The following is a 22,744-nucleotide window of genomic DNA, read 5'->3' on the forward strand; positions in this document are numbered from 1 at the left end:
ATAATTATGTAGTAATTCAAGGAGATCTTCAATGGGTAAAAGTTGAATTACCTACCTAACTAATGCATTGAACTTGTATAATTTATCGCATCATATCATATCATAGGACTTATCAGAAGTATTAAATAATGTCCATCGTACAAAAATAAATGGTAATGGTAAAAAATAAGTGGTAATAAATGGTACAAAAATAATAGTAAGACTTGTGTACTTATATTTTTCAGTAGTACAAAACAGTATCCAAGCAGGAGCATAACAAACTTAATTTGAATTTACAAGTAACAGTAGGTAATTTATCTTACCGCCAACAAAACGTTGGCACAAATTATATTTTGTGACGTTGGCTTGGACTGTGTATGTGTGCTCAATAACATGGACTGTAGTGTGTATGTGTATAGGTTCACATTGACCAATAATGACCAACCGATCCTCTTAAATTTTTGTTCTTGTCTTTATCTTCTTATCTTTCTTATTCGAAATATAAATTTAATGTTTAATTAATCATTTTTTGCATTCACATCCGCTGGAACTGAAAACAGTTTATCGGTTTTTAACATAATGTTTATTGTGTCAATTTTATATTAAACGGAATGGACATGATTTAAAAAGAAACAGTTCATAAATAATGAAAAATTCTCGAAAAAATTCAATTTGATCAACTTTTCTACTACCCTAAGATAGATAGAACACACTTTATTGCCCACCACACAAGACAAGACAAGATAAAAATACATAATTTAAAAGGTAGGTACCTAAGTAAGTATTATAATACCTAATTGTTTATTCTATGGTAAGACTATAAAATATTCAATAAAAATCCTACCATGTAAAAAAAGAATTGAAAAGATCCTTTTGTACCCTTTGCACCACCGGCCTGCACCACTGGTGGTGCAAAGGGTATTTTTTAATCCCTTTTGCACCACCAATAGTGCCGCCCTACCATTAACTGTAAAACGATTATCTATAAATCATATAATATTAATATTATAAAGAGGAAAGATTTGATTGTTTGTTTGTTTGTACTGAATAGGCTCCGAAACTACTGGACAGATTTGACAACATAACATAAAAATTAATAACAACCATTCATACCTACATACAACGAATAATTCCTAAAGTACCAGGGCAACATAATCATAAAGGAGCTATATCAAATTCTTCTTGGTTGATCCGAGAAATAAACATGTATCATAAAATAGCTCCTTTATGGTTGTTACCCTGGTACTTTATTCGTTGTATGTAGGATGTAGGCCCGGGGTATCGTGGGTCTGAAGTGAAATGTTTATAGGCACTTACACACACACAAATTAAAACTTTTAGGTAGGTTTTGATTTATTTATAACAATTAAATTATTAAGTATTTTACAGTCTACTACTAGTTTTACAGTCGATGGTAGCACAGCACTATTTGTTGGTGGTGCAAGAGGGATTTAAAAATACCCTTTGCACCACCAGTGGTGCAGGCCGGTGGTGCAAAGGGTACAAAAGGGAAAAAATCAGCATGATAAAATTATTGTAAGTTAGGTAGGTATTGTCTTTAGAAAAATAGGCTTCTAATAGTGAAATAGGCTTTCAAATCGGTCCAATAGTTTCGAAACCTATTAAATTTACAAACATACAAATCTTTCCTCTTTATTTAAATAATAAATGAACGGCAAACCTGCTTATCTTTTTTGTTTATGATTCGTTTATGAATACGGGCGAACATTTTTGTTCCAATCACCAAGTCAACAGCCTGTTTACCAGTAGTCTGTGTACACAGGCGCGTGCGCACGTGAGTTAGTTCGGTTCTGGTCGCGATGGTGAAAGTGGAAGTAAAGCAGGGCTGGCTGGAGGGGGAGCAGCTGGAGACTTCCACTGGAGAAGGGAAGTTCTTCAGCTTCAAGGGAATACCGTATGCTGCTCCTCCGTTGGGGAAACTGAGGTTCAAGGTGTGTATGTTTTTATAAATATATATAAATGGCACATTCATCAAGTCTTCAGTGCTAATCGGTATGTATTAAGATACAAAAGTGTAAAAATGCATCAAGAAACCTATACCATGCATTCTGCACAAACGATTATATCAAAAGCGCTGCAGCTTCTTTGCGTGTTAGTGTCGTGACAGGTTTTACTACCTTTACTAAATACCGATTACAAGTGCACGTCACTTTAGTTAGTGTGGCGTACTTGTTAAGTGTAAAGATAAATACCTGCCATGTTAAAATCAACGTGCTATATACGTGCAAGACGGATAAATGAAATCAAGTGACTCTGCAGTTTGAGCAAGATAGGTACTTTAGAGTAGGCGCACACCGTTGATTTTTCGTCGGCCGATAGTTTAGTCGGGCAGTTGATCAGTATGGGCATATATGGGAGTGCGCACACTACACCGATTCGATTTAGCCGATTCTTCATACAATTTAAAATCGGGCACAACTATCGGCCAACTAAAAATCAACGGTGTGCGCCTACTCTAGTGTACATCAACTAAAACAGACACTAAATAAATACAGACACTAACTCGGCGGTCTTAACAAGCGACCTCTTCCAGTCAACTCAAGGAAAGGATAGTTGTTTAGAATTTACTTAATAATTATTGTAACATTTTTATCTATTCTCAAGCAAAGATAACTTTAAACTATGATGACATGACATTATTGACGTAGATAAAAATAATTGTATTTAGTGATAAGAACATAAGACTCATAAATTAATATCTTCTTATCACACAATAGACTAATTGTGTCAGGTTTTTATTTTGTTCGCGAAGAAGTGAACAAACAACTGCTTACGAGCAATAAGAATATAAATGTCTTTATTTGCTTCAAACATGGTTGAGGATGTCGGTTTTTACAATGATCTCATGTTTAGCCTTATAAAAATAGCAGGCAAATAATTTAATCAATGTTTATAGTTTTATTTATTGCGTGGATTTTTGGAACCTTTTTAAAAGTATCGCAAATTAATTATACAGTAAAAAATGCTGAACACAATCGTTTCTCTTGTATGACACTAGAATTTTAGTTTATTTGTTGCTATATTTTTCAACATAGCACCTATTATTGAATAAGATGTCGCAGATCTTTATGTGTAATCTGTACTTTAATCAATATTAATTTTACAGCAGCTCCATTCAGTTATAGTGTGTTTGGGTTAATTGATAAGTTAGCCACAAACTCTTAAATGTGTAACTAAAGGGCTTATTATTTTATTTCAGGCACCCCAACCACCCTTGGTATGGAATGGCATTAGAAAAGCCACCAAATTCGGGCCTAAATGTCCACAAGTTGATATTTTTACCGAAGAGTTAATCTCAGAAAGCGAAGACTGTTTATACCTAAACGTTTACTCTCCAAACCTTAACCCTGGAACTCCATTGGCTGTCATGGTATTCATTCATGGAGGAGGGTTCAAAAGTGGCTCTGGAGATGACGACTACTATGGTCCAGACTTTCTGATGGCCCATAATGTTGTCTTGGTTACAATCAACTATAGACTGGATGCTCTGGGATTCTTATGCTTGGACACTGAAGAGGTCCCTGGGAATGCCGGCATGAAGGATCAAGTACTCGCTTTAAAGTGGGTTCAAGAAAATATTGCCAAATTCGGCGGAGATCCGAATAATGTGACCATATTTGGAGAGAGCGCGGGGGGTTCGTCGTGTGGATTACATGTCCTTTCTCCTATGTCGAAAGGTCTCTTTAAGAGAGCTATACCGATGAGTGGAGTGCCATTTTGTGACTGGAGCCAGGCGTTTCATCCCCGGAAAAGAGCCTTCGTACTTGGCAAACAATTAGGCCTAGAAACTGATGATCCAAATGAGCTTCTGGAATTTCTACAATCGCTTCCAGTTGAAAAATTAATCAGCCCTAATCCTTGCTTACTTGCTGCAGAGGAAATCACGTGCAATAATCTTAAGATGTTTCACTTTACGCCTGTTGCAGAAAAATATTTTGGTCAAGACCATTTCTTAACTGAAGCGCCTTTTGATGTATTGAAAAGCGGCAAAATAAACGACGTCGATGTTTTGATTGGTTGTACGAACATGGAAGTATTGGTAGGCATACCATTTTTGGAGAAAGGTCTGTTAAAACAATACAGTAGGTACCCAGAATTGTTAGTACCTAGAAAAATATTGAATGAATGTCCACCTTCGAAAATTCTAGAAATTTCAGACAAGATTCGAGCACACTACTTTGGAAAAAAACAAATAACCTTCGAGAATATGAAGGAATTTCTTGTTTATGCGAATGAATGTACCTTTACTTATGACGTGTACAGATACTTGACTCTACTAAGAGGTGTTGGAAAGTCTAAGAAGTATTTTTATAGATTTTCATGTTACTCCAACCGAAATGTTTTTGGTGCTTCTGGACAAAAATATGGAATTACAGGAGCTTCGCATTTAGATGACCTGATGTACTTGTTTGACTCCAAACGTGCTAATATTAAGATGGAAAAGAATAGTAAGGAATATAAAATGGTGAGATTGGCTTGCACCTTGTTCACCAACTTTGTTAAATATGGGTAAGTGCATAACATTTCTTGATCAATCAGTAATATTATGAGGAGTAAAAACAAAATGCGTCTTTTAAGAGTATTTCCCAATACACTTCATTTATATCATACTATAAATTTTATACCCTCCTTATCATCTTTTATTGTTATAATCTTTATAAGTCTAATACAATCATAATATCTAAGTTTCTATTATTTATATTTCAGGAACCCTACACCAGATTCTTCCTTGGGCGTATCTTGGCCGGAGTATGATGACAAAGAAAACTACGGCGATATATCTGAGTCCTTGACAATTGGACAGAAATTAGATTCAGAGAGTGTCGCTTTTTGGAAATCTATCTACGATTACGCTGGTTTACAATTTCTTTAATACCTATATTGAGATATTTCAAAATGTTTCATATGAGTCGATGTAATAAATTGGACCTCCTATCATTATTAAAAACTACAGATAACATTGTGTAACCTCTTTATTTTTCTTCCATAAATTGTACCTACATATTAAATCTTTCAAAATAATGGCTACTCGATTAATAGGAACTGATAATTTTGAACAATATGGATTTAGTTCTACGAGTAGGTACTTAGTGTAAAATGATCAACAATATTTTATAACATTTGTAATAATAAAATCTTGTCAAGCTTTTTATAATTTGAATCGAACTTTGTTACACAGACATTAAACTAATATTCATTAATCAATAGTTATACTCTTTTCTTTTGCATCTATCGTGACTTTACTAGGTCATCTCCATCAGCAAAAGTCAAACATTGTTTAGCCACATTCCTCTACAAAACAGGTGTAACAAAATCAACAATCGCTCACGAATGCGATCTGTTTGAAAAGGATCGGTTTTCGGTTCAGCGATATAATGATCCCATTAGGGGAGACCGAGGTCAGTTGTAACAGAGGAGTGTTGTAAAATTGTCGTTTTTTGGAACTTATTAAACTAGTGAGCCCGAGAGTGCGCGATTTTTAGTTAGTCTCGAGCTAACAAATACCTACGCGCTGTTGCGAGCTCGCTGATCTTTCCAAAAATCGACAATGTCACAACTCTCTTTAGTACAACTTACCTTGGTCTCCCCTAAATACCCTGGGTTCTTCAAACAGTCCAACTGACCTATATATGGGAAACGTGAGTCGATGTAGAAGTTAAAAAGCCCTAGTCTTGTGATCATAAATCATTGAGTTGTAGATCGACTTGGTTGTCGTTTGCTTATCGAGAGTTGGCAATTAAATTCTTAATTAATGATTGTGTAGTAGTGTTAAATTGGAAACTTACTTATTGGGTTCAATGTCTAGCTGTAGATTATCACATACCTGTAACAAAAATAAATTTATTATTAATAACTCGTTGAATTTTCTTAATGAAATGTTTTATGGAAGTTATAGCCTTCCATAAAACATTTCATTTAGATTTCAGCTTACTAAAAAGCATGAAATAAATAATTTGAACAAAAAAATGTAAATCGACTCCAAAAAAACCTGCACTAAAAAGTAGAAAAATAATTAAGTACGATATTTAAGTATTTATTAGGACTAATAATCATGATTGATGTTTTTGTATTCGGTGCCGGTTTTTGAAAATTACTTGAGCTTGGCACTGGGCAGGCGCCCGCCTGCCCAGTGCCAAGCTCCAAGAATATCAATCATGATATATTATTTGTTCTAATAAATAAATAACATAATTATGTTCTACTTTTTAGTGCAGGTGTTTTTTGTTTAAAAAACACCCTTTCTAATGACACGTGATCGCTCGCTCTGGCACCCAACGGCCTACCGTCCGCGCGAGGCAGCAATGCAATGTCGCATTATTTGGCCTTTTGGATTCCTTAATTTTGTACGATTGCCCTAGTAATTATTAATAATTGAAACGTCATTATACAAAATTACGATGCAAATCATAGCGAGACAAGCAACTAAATGTAGATGAGAGGTAATAGGACACAGGGCGTAATTACTGAACACGCGAAAAACAGTGCGCGGTTTCTTTTCACCACGCTAGTGATATTTCAAGGTCAAGGTATAATTCAAAAGTGATTTTGACTAACGCCCTCGGTCAAAAGTGATTTTGACTGATTTTTGCAGTCAAAAGTGATTTTGATCGATTGAGTCTTATTTATTTATTTAAACTTTTATGCCAAAATAAATTTGTACATAAGGCGAACTTAATGCACTAAAGCATTCTCGACCAGTTTACCTTTGGGTTGAGCAGAAAAGAAGTCTTGACTGTAACAATTATCCAAATCAACCCCATTTGTCATGTTACGATTGTGTTTAATTTAGGATATGGACTTCATTTTGTGACTTTCACTTTCAAGTATGGTCAAGGCATCCTCTATAATGTCCCTATTGATTTTTAAGAACAAAAGGGCATGTCTTATGCATGCACGAGCGAAGATAAAACTTTAAAGTCAAAACTCTTCACAACATCGCCTACCTATATTCATTTGCCATTGAACTATTGTGATTGCAATATCGCAGTCCTTAACCGATTAGGAATAAACTGCTGATGGTAGACTTGATTATAAATTAAGCAAGATTTCAGATTTTTCATAAAGGGAGTATTTACAAAATGCATATTTTAGAAAATTTTGTGAAAATTTACGGCCGGTGGGGCAGCAAGGTTCTGGAGTGGAGGCCACGTACTGGTAAAAAAAAACGTGAAACGTCCACCCACAAGTCCGACGACCTGATAAAGCTAGCATATGAAACCGTGCGATATGAAAGTCATTGGAGGAGGCCTATGTTCAGCAGTGTACGTCCTGTGGCTGAAATGATGATGATGATCGTCAAAATTGTACAATATTCAAGTCTAACCATCCTGTATAAGCATCTATTCTATCAATCATCAATTTCTTATGCAGTTTCTTCAAAGTTTTAATTTATGATAAGTAGGGATTCCAACGATACGTTTTAGGTGTGATCGACGGCTTAATTTATAAGTAGCGTGAATCAGTCACTTAAACTCTTCAATTGGTGTTATTATTGACAATGGCATCTGCATTAAAGTAACTATGAATACTTGTGCATCACAGAGACCTAGATAATACACTATAAATACAATAGTGAATTAGTAAAGGGCTATTGTGCATCTGTCACCATGGCTACGTTAACATGGATATCTCTCAATATTTTATTAACGGTAAGTACTTAAAAAGACCTACATAATTGGAGTCAGAGTAGGTATATATTGTTCCATCCACGAAGACACGTCCCACCATTCTTCCGCTAATGGTTGACTGTTATCGGTACATGCAAAATCATCCATGAGTGCACGCACACGCACACAACAATAAGGACGATCGGATTCTTCGGATCAAAATTCCCGCACCCCGCGTGTTCTTCTGATTCATTTTGTTGCGGGTCTAATGACAGTTTTACTTTCCTCTGGGACAAACTTGACCTTCATGGGTTTTTATTGGCGGTCAAGCTGTGGATCCTGGTTACACAGGAGTTGCAGAGATGGGAACGAGAGGTGGGAATATAGTCCCGTAAATACCTAATAGTTTAAAATTTCATGTGTTTCAAGAATCTTTATGAGATACACAAAGTTTCAGAATTAATATTACCTTTGCGGTGATTGGTGATCAATTAAGATATTCACTTGAAATGTACCTTTTTAAAAAACAACAATTTCTCTTTCCAGATTATTTATGTCGAATCGACCGTCGTCCAGGTAAACGAAGGGCTATTACTGGGAGTTCGCAGACCCACGTCCACTGGTCGAGGGGAGTACTACAGTTTTAAAGGGATTCCTTATGCGGAACCGCCAGTTGGAAACCTGCGATTTAAGGTACCTAGTATATGTTGCAGTAATAGTGATACATTTGAAATTATTCATAATCACCGGTCATTATTAATAAATTATGTGAATTATACTCAAAACTAACGTAATATTTGTCTCGAATCGCTTTTAGGGCAAAAAGTTATGAGTTAATGTAAAGAGCAAGACTAAATTTGTAGGCATGTCTAGTAGAGGATGTTTTTATGTTATTTTCTTTTATGTCAAATTTCAGGACCCTATACCTCACAAGCCATGGACTGGACTAAGAGAAGCACTTGTACATGGCCCTAGGTGCGTTCAATTTGACAGACTAATATTCGGAACCTATTTACCAGGCAGCGAGGACTGTCTGTTTTTAAATGTCTACACACCTGACCTCACGCCAGAGAAACCTTTGCCAGTGATGTTTTACATTCATGGAGGTGCATTTATGACTGGATCAGGAAACTCACTTGTATACGGCCCAGATTTTATAATGGATAAAAAAGTTATTTTAGTTACAACCAACTACAGGCTGGATGCTTTAGGATTTCTCAAGCTAGATACGAAGGACGTTCCCGGCAATGCTGGATTGAAAGACCAGAACTTGGCGTTGAAATGGGTTCACGATAACATCCACAAATTCGGCGGCGACCCTAACGAGGTGACTCTTATTGGACAGAGTGCAGGGTCAGCATCAGTAACGTATCACATGATGTCACCGATGTCCAAAGGATTGTTCAAGAGAGCCATAGCCCTGAGCGGCGTACCATTTTGCGAATTTGCAATCTCGTATGAATTAACAAAACGGTCATTCGCTCTCGGTAACTTATTAGGCAGCAACACAACTGATCCTGACGAAATGTTAAAATTCTTGCAAGAACAGCCAGCTTATAGTCTTGTCAATAAGGTGCCTATCGTAATACCAGAAGAAGAAGAATGGCAATATATTCAATTGAAAATGACGGCGTTCCAACCTGCTCCAGAAGAAGACTTAGGGCAAGAACGATTTTTGGTTGAACCTCCAACTAAGTCGCTTAAAAAAGGGAACGTCGCTGCAGTAGACTTGCTGATTGGGTACACTAGTTTGGAATACCTATTCTTATTGACAAAAATCAACAATTCACTTGAAAAATACAACAATATGCGCCAATTATTAGTTCCTCGTGAAATTTTGCTGTATGGAAAAAACAATGTTGACCCGAACGCATTAGCCGCTAAAATATCTGAACAATATTTTGGAAACAGAGCCATAAATATTGCCACATTAAAAGAGTATCTTAAGTATCAAAGCGATGAAATATTTGTTTATAACGTCAATAGGTTTTTAAAACATCTGCCTGGTGGAAATAAGAGGTATCTTTACAAATTCTACACTTTGTCAGAAAGGAACCGGTTTTCTACACAAGGGGTGCCGTTGGGAATTTTCGGATTGGCGCATTCAGATGATTTGTTGTATTTATTTGAATCTATTGTTACCCTTGGCAGACCAGTAGCCCTATCACCAGAGCTCTTCAGACTCGTTAATCAAACAGTTACGTTGTTCACAAATTTTGTTAAATATGGGTATGTTATTACTTTTTTACTAACACAATATTTTAGTTTACGATAAATAATGTTCGATTAGCTACTGTCTTATTTTAGCGCACATTTAATAATAATCTAATTGTCCACGATTAGAATTACATTTATATTATTAAGGGGCACAAGAATTTCTATAGATTTCGTGTTTGATTACTCATACTTTTTCTTAATGATATATTGAATTCAAGAAAACTGAAGCATTTTCCGGAGGAAAGACTGTAAAATTAAAAATCTTCAACTTTTAGGGATCCAACTCCGACTCCTGACGTTTCTCTCGGCGTAGACTGGCCCGAGTACGACAACGATTCCAAGGGCTACCTGATCATCAACTCCACGCTGCGCGTTGACAGAGCTCCTGATGCTGACGTCAACGAATTCTGGACTGGCATATACGAGGAAGGTGGTGTCGAATTACCTTAACGGGGATTTACTTTTTCATTTCAGCTGTCGTCCACTGCTGGATATAGGCCTCCCCAAGGGTTTCCACGATAACCAGCCCTGCACTTCCCGTATCCAGTGCTTTCCGCGGCCTTAATCTTATTTTATTATTATTATTTGTAGAAAGAGTGAACTTCAAGACGCACTATTTTTTTAAGCATATCTTTTTTACTTTTCTATTTATGGAAGTTGCCAAAAGATTACAATTTCACCACAATGAAAAGATTACGAGCACGCTCGCATCTATGCTTTTGTTAAATCGTTGTTTTAATTTGTAACAATTTTCCACTTTTTCTATAGATAGTATAGAATATAGAAATAGTTAAGGTTCGGCCAAACCAACGCGATCACACGCGATCAGCCGGCGCGGCGTGCAGTGATGGCGACCAGACTTAAGGTTCGGCCAAATTAACGCGATCGCATTGCATTAATGCATTGATCGCCATCACTGCACGCCGGCTGATCGGCATGTGATCGCGTTGGTTTGGCCGAACCTTAATAAGGATTTTTTTTACTAACTTTTATTAATTTATATTGTCACATGAAATATACACTTTGAAACATCTTTTTTTGTGTTTTAATAAATAAAATAACTGTGTGGAAACGATAAGTGATCTCACTCGATTATTTCTAAACTATACAATTTATCCAAAGATGGTTACTGATTCTGAAAGTGCTTCATGAGCTCTATCCAACGTTATCAATAATAGATTACAGAATAAACTAGATCAATATTCGAAAATATAATGTTTCAAGCTTTCATATAAAATTGTGTGCCAGCCGCACATAAAATATTAGGAGTGTTAAAAAAAAATCTAATAAAGTCTGGAAATATCGTAGTATCGTACCCCTTTTAAAAGGTGTAGATTAGATGATGTCCACAGATCATGTTAAAACCTCTTTCCAAACAAAGATGCAACGCTGTCGCGTACACAGAAATGGATGCACCTTGCGGAGCTCAGCAATTACAGTAATTAACGCCTTCTTAATTACGTATACTTACGAGAAATAATGGAATGTTTTTCAATAATGTACCTGCCAGGTAGCTGTGTGAATCTCTTTGATGTTTTAATGTACACTGTACAGGCCTTTTTGTAAATCAATCCGAATAAAATGTGATATTTACCTTCAAGCACAGATTCAAGCTAGAAAATCAACATGATTTTAAAATCTTCTAGACAACGTGCTCCTTTTGATTTTCTGGACGTACGGGTATGTTCTATCTACACTTATAATATTATAAAGAGGAAAACTTTGTTTGTTTGTTTGGTTGTAATGAATAGGCTCAAAAACTACTGGACCGTTTTTAAAAATTCTTTCACTATTCGAAAGCTACATTATCCACGAGTAACATAGGCTTAATTTTATTTTGGTAAAAATAGGGTTCCGTAAAATATGTACATAGATGATGTAGTCCACGCGCGCGAAGCCGTGGGCGGAATACTAGTGAATAATAATATCACAAAACTCTCATGTAACAGTTGACCTAAATATGGGAAACGTGAATCGGTGAAGAGGTTAACAAGCCATATACTTAATCACAAAGTGATACATTATTACGAACTCGCTGAACACTCCAAATAAAATAATTGATCATAGATGATATGATTTATTGAACCTTGATAAAAGACCATTTCAGCTTACTTAAAGGTATTTACTTGTAACAGAGTAGTAAGTACTTATAAATAAACTAGCTGTGCCCGCGACTTCGTGCGCGTGAAAACCCGTTTTCGCAACATTTTTCATTATTGCTCTGCTCCTATTGATTGTAGTGGGATTTTGTATAGCCTATAGCCTTCCTCGATAAATGGGCTATCTAACACTGAAATAATTTTTCAAATCGGATCAGTAGTTCCGAAGATTAGCGCGTTCAAGTAAACAAACAAACAAACTCTTCAGCTTTATAATATTATAGTATAGATGAACTCAGAGATAAGTAGGTAGGTACTTATCTGAAAAATTTGTACAAATAGGTAGATTCCAATATTGGAGACCACAGAAACGTCCTTGACCCCAGTGAGTTGTGAACCCGCAACAAAAAACGGCGCTGCAGTCCTCAGCTTCCATGCCTATCCGTAATAAACGTAGGTATATGAGCTGTTTATTTACTTGGTTGACCTTGAATCTAATCTAAATTATTATAAGCACCTAAACAAGTTTTAGCAACATCCTTCAATTTAGATTTAAAAACGTTTGAAATAAATTTCGTCTAACAACAAAATGGTTTGTGGACTTCGGATATTTTTACACTTCCCTACTTATTTACAGGCAACGGCATAAAAAGGTAAACACTGGCGCACCTTATGTAGTTTTAATAGAGGTGAAATTTCTACAAAACTGTACAGCTTGATGTGCCACCTACATTACTCTAATAAGTACACTGTATCTCGATCGAGCCCTATCGTTCTAAAGATAAGTAATAGAAACAATACAATCTAATCTTAGGTATTCAAAATTATATGTATAATTTAATTCAATCTTATGCCAGTAGTTTTCCATAAATAAAGGCAAATAAATAATAGCAAAATAAATTTCTAATTCAGTAGATTTGTTTGAGGCACTTTTATTACATTTATAATAAGTTTTCTTGGGTTGAGTTGCATCACCTTAATAACTAACCGTAACTATAACTTTAACAGGAAATGTATGGAGTATGACACTTGAAGTTTGTTATACAGGATGTTGATTTCAATCATCGCCATATTTATTTAGGTTATGTATTATGACTTATAAACGCATTATCCACCAAAAAATAAATTACACACGAAAGTGGCATTTTTAGCAAATATTTTCCGTGCGACATGACTGTATTGTGCCCATTGAGCTACGCGGATCGCTCGCTTTTCGTGTCGGATAGCCTAATGAAATGAAGCCACGTAAAGAAGGTAGTGAATAGGTATTTTTCTTTGACTTACTAAAGTTTTATTAAAGTTCATTAAAAAAAATTTCCAAGTAAATTTTTACTGATTCGTGACCAGAATAAGCTACATAATCAACTCCCTAAATATGGCGAGGATTGAAATCAACACCCTGTATTTAAAGTAAGATGGTGCGACCCAGGGTTAGTCTTTTTATGCTAAATCTTTGCTGTGGAATAAGAGAATGTTCGAAGTACTTTGTAGAGGTAGCACTGCTTATGATTCCACTGTGGCGAAATTTGCCGACTAATGCTTACAATACAGTGCAAAATCACTTCTGAAATCACCATTTGCTTTGATTCAATCCGTTTGGCTAGACGTTTCGTAGACGTTTCCGTTTTGTCCGTCAAGAAATATGGCGGTTCAAGTGAGCATCGAAGATGGTATCCTCGAAGGAGAGCTGGTGGAGAACGAGTATGGCGGGAGGTTCTGTACTTTTAGAGGAATACCGTATGCGGAACCTCCTATTGGTGACTTAAGGTTCAAGGTCAGTATAATTTATTTTTTACGTTAATTACAAAGTTATGCTTATCTATAACTATATAACTATAAAAGCAAAAGGTCACTGATTGACTCACTCATCACGAAATCTCAGAAACTACAAGTGCTAAGAGTCAAATTTTAAATGGGGGTTCCTTTTAGAACGTAGGTGCACACTAAGACGGGATTTTGCAAAATTCAATCACTAAGGGGGTTAAACGGGATCCACGCGTACGAAGTCGCGGGCGGCCGCTAGTAATCTATATGTTACTGTAAAAGCTAGAATTGCAGTAAATCCTAAGATATTCCAGTAAAACCTAAGATCTACCAATTCCTAATGGTAAATGTCCCAAAATGTTTGCGATTCGAACTCTTACCACCATTTCGTTGGTAAATCTTAGGATTTACATTAATGGCACGGTAAATGTTGAAAAACAAAACATGTCATTACGTGCTCAGCGCATCGACTTGTGCATGTTGGTAGCTTGCCGCCCCCGCTACCCGCGCACCGTCTCCGCCGATCCGCTCGCCTCATTCGCTTGTTGGACACGTTTGAACTTGCACGATAATTTGATTTCTAATTGTATTTTTGGTGTTTAAAAGTTATTTGTGAGTAAAAATGAGTATGAAGCATAGATTTTATGAAATAATGGACGAGCTTGTGGCAAACAAGAAAGATAATAACTTTTATCTCGATAAGGACAAATACGCTAAGTGTTTAGAGGAAGTAAAAACTGCAAAGAACATTAAAAAGAAGGAAGCTGTTCATTACAGGCGTATAAAACGCTATGATATTTTGACTATAGGCGGCGAAGAAAAGCTAATTGCCCCGATGAAGGAAGATAATGGAGAAATCAAATATTATGTTTGTTACGACGATTTATTTAACATTCTCGAAGAAACGCATTTTGCTGTTGGACACGGTGGAAGAACAAGGATGCTCAAAGAATGTAACCGCAAGTATAATAATATTACAGTTGAGGCTATCATGACATATTTGAAATTATGCCAACCTTGTCAAAAGAAACAGAAGACTTTGAAAAAGGGTATTGTCATTAAGCCTATACTTCATAGTGAAATGAACTCACGTTGTCAAGTAGATCTCATAGATCTACAAACTAATCCTGACGGAAATTATAAATTTATATTAGTTTATCAAGACCATCTCACTAAATTCGTGATCCTTCGTGCACTTCAAACTAAACGCGCAACTGAAGTCGCATATCATCTATTGGATATTTTTACCACTTTTGGAGCGCCCAACATCCTTCATTCCGATAATGGTCGGGAATTCAGTAATCAAATAATTGAAAATGTATGCTCTATGTGGCCAGATGTTAAAATCGTACACGGAAAGCCAAGGCATAGCCAGAGTCAAGGATCGGTAGAGCGTGCAAATCAAGACATAGAAAATATGCTCAGTACGTGGATGGAAACCAATCAGATTACAAAGTGGTCAGAAGGCTTGAAATTTATCCAGGCCATGAAAAATCGAGCATATCATGAGGGAATCAAATGCTCTCCTTACGAAGCAATGTTTGGTAGTCCAATGAAAATGGGCATTGCGACATCAGCTATTCCTAAAGATATGATTGGACTATTAAAATCGGAAGAAGATTTGGAAAATGTGTTGCGTTCCCGAAAAAATGATGAAAATGTGATAGAACAGGACAAGGAAAACATCATCGTTGGTAATGAGTCAGAAGGAATAAAAAAAGGAATGAGTAAAAATGTGAACACCAAAACACAAGAAAAAGAAATGATTGCACTGGAACAGACAACAGAGAAACAAATAACCGATGATACCAATCTAACTATTAAAATACAAACCGATTCAGAGTCAGAAAGCGCTATTCAAGCTGAACAAGATCCAATAACAAAGAAGATAGAATCTATTCAAACAATAAGAACAAAAGCTAAATTTAATTTGGAAAACCAAGCTGAAAAAATGAAAACCATATCAGGTGATAAATATTCAAATGTGGAAGTGGGCCAAAATGTAAGACTGAAAGTACCTGATATTGACAGATCGAAAACTGACCCAAAAAGCATTATTGCAGTTGTGATAGATGTAAAGGACAATGAGTTTTACCAACTAGGTACCAAAATGGGAATACTAAAACAGCTTTACATCAAGAATCAGTTCGCCGCATGCTCTGAAGATTTTATAAAGATAGAAGAAGTTGTTACGGATAAAGAAGTGAGTCTCCGAGAAGTTGTCGGAAAATTGTCGTTAAGTGGAGGACAAGGATTCAAAAAATGTAATTGTCAAAAAAAATGCTCGACAAAAAAATGCACTTGCAGATCATCAGGATTACTTTGTAATTCTAAATGCCACAATAGCAATCCGTGTTGTAACAAGTGAAATGTTATTTTTAGGTACCTACCTTACTTATTAATCAGTTACATTTGATTGTCTTCTTTTTACTTGTAAACCAAATAATAAGAAAAATAATTATTAAGTTAGACTAGCATAAGTAAGCATTATGTTTGTATTTCTTTGTTAAATTCCAAATAGAGAACTACTGATTCAGTTAGATAGATATGATAGAGATTGAGATATTCAGAGATATACGTTGTGTTTTTTCAAAATAATTTAAATAAGTTGGTATTAGTTTGTACTTGTGTACCTGTTTTGTAATAGTTGATTAAAGTAAGTAATTAAGAATTACTCATTGTTTTATTCCTAAAACCAACATCTACCAGCTGACAGAGGTAAAACCTAGCATATACTGAATTCGTATGGTAAAAGCTCGAAAAAATCGTCGTATTTTCAGAAATACTTACATTTACCAACTCATGTCGGTAAATCCTAAGACTTACACTTAAATCTTAAGATTAACCGTAGTTCGAGCTTTTACAGTAACATATACATTTCTTATGTCACTAAACATAAAAATGTTTGTTGTGACATTGTTGCACATTCATCGCAGTAGATTTTAAATTTTATGGTACCACAGAATAATATTAAGTTGATAGTACACTTATAATCACGACTGCGTGTTGTTTACAATTAATATTATAGGAGGGCGGTAAGTATCAGCTTTGCCAGCTAATGGTGAGCCGCACGACGCGATACTACGTCATATCTACTACGTAATACTAGTTCTAAGAATTAATAGTTTTTGCGTATGGTTTTTATGACAGTTGTTCCTATAACTCCAAGATAGTTTTGTATTACCTACAGTTATTGATTTCTCATGCAAGAGACTGTATGGCTTTGATGAGAAAAATAAATTATGGCTGTCGACTTTTAACTTTTAACTCCTCCTATGTTTAATCTGATTAACTTCGTTGCGAGTCCAATAACAGTTTAACTTTCCCCCGGGACAAACTTGGCCTTCATGGTTGGTTGGGTTTTACCTGGCTTTTTAACCTGGCTACAGGGGAGTTGTAGTAGTGGGCACAAGAGGCAGGAATAGTCCCGTTAGGTAGCTGCTAAGGAACTGCTGCGAACCTTTTAATTTATGGTTTAATTCGTACCTGACTAACAGTCCAAGTATTAGATACAGTATAATATACCGTGTCCTCTCTCAAATGTGTATAAACATTGAGTACAGACAAACAAAGTCAAGGCCAGTGTTACCTTGACCACCAGACGATTATGCCAGACAGTTTAAAACACACATTTTTAAACGAATCTGTTTAAAAAATATTTTGAATGTAAATGTTCAAAAATAATGCAAAAAATAGTTGTTAGTATTTGCACATTTGTCATCAACATAACTGTATTTTATATCAATACCATTCAATGTATTAATTTTGGGCAAAAAATCGTATTATTATGTTACAACGACAGTATGTTACAGTAAGTTTTGGCTTTAAATGAAAATCTGTTTAGTTGAAGACGAAAATGAAAACCTACTAGATATTGTATGTGTGTATTAAATAATTATAGAAGTGGTATACTACAAAACCTTGAATATTTTAATGAAAGGACTAGTGACTGATAAAGAATAATTTTTATTTCAGCCACCCAAACCGGCGAAACCATGGAAAGGGGTGCGACAAGCCAAAGCATTTGGGCCCGTTAGCCATCAGTTTGATATCTTAGAAGCAAACTCTATAATAGGAAGCGAGGATTGTTTGTACATCAACGTCTACACCCCAAGTGTAAAGCCCAGCTCCCCTCTCCCAGTGATGGTCTGGATCCATGGTGGGGGGTACATGTGGGGCAGCGGCAATGACAACATGTACGGCCCGGAATTCCTCATAAGGCATGACGTCATTTTAGTAACTTTCAACTACAGATTAGGCGTTCTTGGATTCCTCTGTTTGGACACCGAAGACATCCCTGGAAACGCCGCAATGAAAGACCAGGTTCTTGCCCTCAAATGGGTACAGAAAAACATCAGTCGTTTTGGAGGAGATCCAGCTAACGTCACTATTTTCGGAGAAAGTTGCGGCGCGACTAGTGTTGGGTTCCAACTCCTATCACCTATGTCCAAAGGACTTTTTAAAAGAGCTATCATCCAGAGCGGGTCTCCTGTTAATTACTGGGCCTCAGCTTTTGCGCCCCGTGAAACTGGCCTGACTATAGCTCGCAAATTGGGATGCCTCTCTGAAGATGATAAGGAGCTATACGAGTTCTTCAAAAACCAGCCACCGGAAGCGTTTGTTAACGTAAGCGAATCTGCAACGCTATCCAAGAAGCCGTGCCAAACATTTCTGGGTGTTGTAGATGAGAAAAAATTTGGTGAAAATGAAAGATTTTTCTACGGAGACATCTTTGACGCTTTGCAAAACAATATAAATAAAGACGTTGAGGTTATTGTGGGATACACTGAACATGAAGGAGTATTGGCGTTTATTTTCAACTTGTGTGGTGATGTTAATAATTTCTTCAAATTTATAAATAACTATGTGGAAAGTTACGTTCCTAAACGCATGATGATTGAATGTCCATTGAAAGACCAGTTAGTTTTGGCGAGAAAAGTGAAACAGTTTTACATGAAAAACAAATTTGCTTCAATGGACACCATTGAAGAGCTGCTGCGATTTTTGAACATCGACTTTTTTATATTTGAAATAATATGTTGGGCCAAGTTTTGTGCGAAGAGAACTAACACTTATTTGTACAAGTTCACTTGCAAATCTGAACGCAACCAGTTAATGAATGTATTACGGGCGGTAGAAATCTTCAAAGATAACAAATCTTTAGTTTGTCACACGGACGACTTGCCTTACTTGTTCCCGGTTAAAATAACCAATCAGAAAATAAATATAAGCCCTGATAGTTTCAAATTAATTGACAACGTCACAAAGTTGTGGACAAACTTCGCAAAATATGGGTAAGTTTACCAAAACTTTTAAAAATATAGAATGGAATTTACGAGACGAATTACATTAATTCTGTTGATTTACCAGTCACTAACTAATCTGCGTCGCAAAATGTTTTAGGAATATATTGAAGCTAAATTTAAGACATTAAGACATTGCCATGTACGAGCTTTAAACCTGTTGCTTGTTCATACATGCATATTCATAAATGGAGACAGATTAACATGTACTTGGAATAATATGAAATTAATGTTTTAGACGTTATCTTGTCTTGTGTTATTAATGACTTTTAAACTTCATTCACGCCCACAAACGATGCTTGCATAAGTGAAGCAGCAAATCGAACGAACAGCGTTGAATAGAGCTTTGTGATTGGTTCATATGGCATCCTTTGCGTCTACGCGCAATGTGAGACCTCAAAGTAATGTTTGTGAATACGGGTGTTAGACACTCAGGTCGAATTTACACTTATTTTTTATATATTTATCGAAGTAAACATAAATACTTAGGCTGAGTTGCAGCACCTAACTTTAACGGTAACTATGACGATAACCGGTGCTTTTTGTATGGAGTTTGACAGATTTTTACGTTTGTCAAAGTTAAAGTAAAATGGTGCATGCAACCCACCCTTAGTCATTTTATGTTGTCAAATTTTGCCTCCGAGACCCGATGTTTACCAAGGAAAAGTTTTTCACTGAATTGCTCTTAATTATATAAAATTGTTTTGTAGGCACCCCACACCAGATGACTCTCTCGGCGTGAAATGGACTCCATTCACTACAGAAGATCAGGAGTACCTGGATATTGGGAACACTCTGGCTACCAAATCCCACCCGGAGCAGGAAGATGTGGAGTTCTGGGAAGACTTGTACCGGGAATATTTACCGCGTTGCATTGTCTAAGGATACAGCAATCGTAATCTATACTATCTATACTAATATTATAAATGCGAAAGTAACTGTCTGTCTGTCTGTCTGTCTCTCTTTCACGCCTAAACTACTGAACCGACTTCGATGAAATTTGGCACAGAGATAGTTTGAGTCCCGGGAAAGGACATACGATAGTTTTTATCCCGGTTTTTGAAACAGGGACGCGCGCGATAATGTTTTTCTGTGACAGACAAAATTCGACGAGGGCGAAGCGGCGGGCGGAAAGCTAGTACTAAATATTATTAAGATAAGCTAATTAAATATATTTTTTTTTCTATTTATTAGTGAAGTAGTTATTGGTCTGAAGGTTTTTATTTTCTTGGAATTGCGACTCATTTTGGACAAGCTCACTTCACAAATCGTGACGATGAGATCCAAAGTGAAGCACATTTTTTCATAATTATATTTTTTACCCTCCACGAAGAAGCTTGGCTTTCAGGTATTTAGGTGAAGTTTTTGTTGAAAAAAGTGCTTCGAGACTTGTACAGACAAATAATCATAAATACCATAATAATTACAGACTAGATGTCAGACTGGTGATCCACCATGTTTCGCCATGATGAAGGCATGGCAAATAATTTCAAAGATTAATGTCTTTTTAATCACTCCACTGTTTACAATGCCTGTGTGTTTATGTAAATTCTGTATAATTTGACATTGTCTATTGTCAGCGAATTACATTAGAATCACCTCCAGATAATAATATTAAGGTAAGTTTTAAGGTCAAGCCAGTAACTGTAACTGGTACACTTGCATATCAGTTCCCTGGACGTGCCACCAACTGTCATGTGATACGCTAAATGGCATGCCTGAGTTCAGCAAGATTAGATTTTTTTTTAGTATAAAAAAAATAAAGATTTTTGTGTTACAAATTAAATTGTTATCATTATTTTTTCCTACCAGAACTTCGAGACAAACAATTTCGGAAAGTGCTGAGTTTATTTGAAGTTTAATTAGGAATACCGGCATAATTACCTAAATACAAATAAGAAACAAAAAGCTAACGGGTTCTGTCACAAATCATCTAACCATTTATTATCTTTGTGCGTTAAGTAGTTAATTTGTTTGCCTTGTGGACAACCCTTGGACTACTTCGCAAGAAGCCCTAAGCCAGGCCAACCAACAACGTGAAAGTAAACAGGCAAGTAACAGCCCTAGCAAGACAAGGGTGACCTCTATATCTATACTCTGTGGTTTGAGAAGTGACACAGCACTAACTAAATAATAGCTTAGAATATCAAGGACGTTTGTAGAACAATTAAAACGCTGATCATGGAAGATTAAAACAGTAAAGTATCAAAATGTCGACACAATATTTTGTGATGTTAATTTTGACTCTTTTTTTATTATGGAAACAAACTTTCGAATGCTAGCTTAGTCGTTTCAGACAAATATCGTCCACTGCCGGATCTGGACTTCGACAACAATTTCCATAACGAAAGGCACTGCGCTGCCCGCATCCAGGTACGTCCCGCAACCTTCACCAAATTAGCTTAGTGTTTAGACATAACCTAAACCTTCTATAATATATAAATGAATCGCCTAATGTGTTGGTAAGCGCATAACTAAACAACGCCAGGACCAATTTTTTTTTGAAGTCCAAGGCACTCCAAGTGTCTCCTTAAACACTTGACATTGGCAGAATCACCGCGGCAATAAATCCGCGGGATAGTAAAAAAAAAAAGGCACTCCAAGGATGGTTTTCACGGCGAGAAAAATTCGAATATTTTCCGGGAAAACCCAGGGCGAAGCCGCGGGCGGAAAGCTATAATAGATAGATAGAATCAATTTATTTGGAAAATCTTATTGAATTAGCACTATGAGATGTCGATCCCGTGATAATTCACGCGCATCGGTTCACTGCGCCACTGCGCCATCGGGTCATAACCCAAAAAAAACCGTAAAGCTGCTTCTACTGGGGTGACCATTAAGTGGAGCGCCTCTGAGTCACACAATAACCATATTTGACAAAATGACACATAGATTTTTTTTTATATTTTTCTGATAACCAGCATAACTTACCTCAACACCCAGTTCCCGCTTGACGTTGCATTACGGGACACCCTGTATATTTAGATTAACCTTGAGGGAAGACCATTTCAGCTTACTTAAAGGTATTTACTTGTAACAGAGTAGTACCTATCGACAAAATATGAACTCAGAGATAAGTAGGTAGGTACTTATCTGAAAAATTTGTACAAATAGGTCGATTCCAATATTCGAGACCACACAAACGTCCTTGACCCCAGTGAGTTGTGAACCCGCAACAAAAAACGGCGTTGTACCTAGTCCTCAGCTTCCATGCCTATCCGTAATAAACGTAGATATATGAGCTGTTTATTTACTTGGTTGACCTTGAATCTAATCTAAATGATTATAAGCACCTAAACAAGTTTAAGCAACATCCTTCAATTTAGATTTTAAAAACCTTTGAAACAAATCTCGTCTAACAACAAAATAATTACGGGGCATTGGTGGATTTTTACAATTCCTCACTAATTCACAGGCAACGGCACAAAAAGGTAAACACTGGGGCACCTTATGTAATTTCAATAGAGGTGATTTTTCAACAAAACTGTACAGCTTGATGTGCCACCTATATTACTTTAAGAGAGGCTAATAAGTACACTGTATCTCTATCGTGCCCAATCATTCTAAAGATAAGTAGTAGAAACAATACAATCTAATCTTGGTATTCAAAATCATATGTATAATTTAATTCAATCTTACGCCAGTAGTTTTCCATAAAGGCAAATGAATCATAGGAAAATAAATTTCATATTCAGTACCTTTGAGGCACTTACAGCTTGAGCTTGTTTACACTGCGGCACCTTAGATTAATAAA

The 22,744-nt window shown here is 36.2% G+C and overlaps 2 protein-coding genes and 1 long non-coding RNA gene across 3 annotated transcripts in view; 2 read left to right on the forward strand and 1 right to left on the reverse strand.

The window, feature by feature from the left end:
- The window catches only part of LOC135076371 (uncharacterized), a 183,906-nt gene that overhangs the window by 91,394 nt on the left and 69,768 nt on the right, over nucleotides 1-22,744 (reverse strand). The gene's annotated exons all lie outside the window — the stretch shown is intronic.
- On the forward strand, nucleotides 1,716-10,289 carry LOC135075946 (neuroligin-3-like). The gene is made up of 6 exons (XM_063970393.1): nucleotides 1,716-1,931; nucleotides 3,200-4,509; nucleotides 4,708-4,867; nucleotides 8,154-8,300; nucleotides 8,524-9,836; nucleotides 10,100-10,289. Exons 1-6 carry the CDS (start codon nucleotides 1,800-1,802, stop codon nucleotides 10,272-10,274), a joined length of 3,237 nt encoding a protein of 1,078 aa, XP_063826463.1. The 5' UTR covers nucleotides 1,716-1,799; the 3' UTR covers nucleotides 10,275-10,289.
- Nucleotides 13,515-20,757, forward strand: LOC135076326 (juvenile hormone esterase-like). Its single transcript, XM_063970810.1, has 3 exons — nucleotides 13,515-13,697; nucleotides 17,663-18,981; nucleotides 19,701-20,757. The coding sequence occupies exons 1-3, from the start codon at nucleotides 13,566-13,568 to the stop codon at nucleotides 19,870-19,872; spliced, it is 1,623 nt and encodes a 540-aa protein (XP_063826880.1). The 5' UTR covers nucleotides 13,515-13,565; the 3' UTR covers nucleotides 19,873-20,757.

This window comes from Ostrinia nubilalis, chromosome 11 (genome assembly GCF_963855985.1).
Source record: "Ostrinia nubilalis chromosome 11, ilOstNubi1.1, whole genome shotgun sequence".
Lineage (NCBI taxonomy): Eukaryota > Metazoa > Arthropoda > Insecta > Lepidoptera > Crambidae > Ostrinia > Ostrinia nubilalis.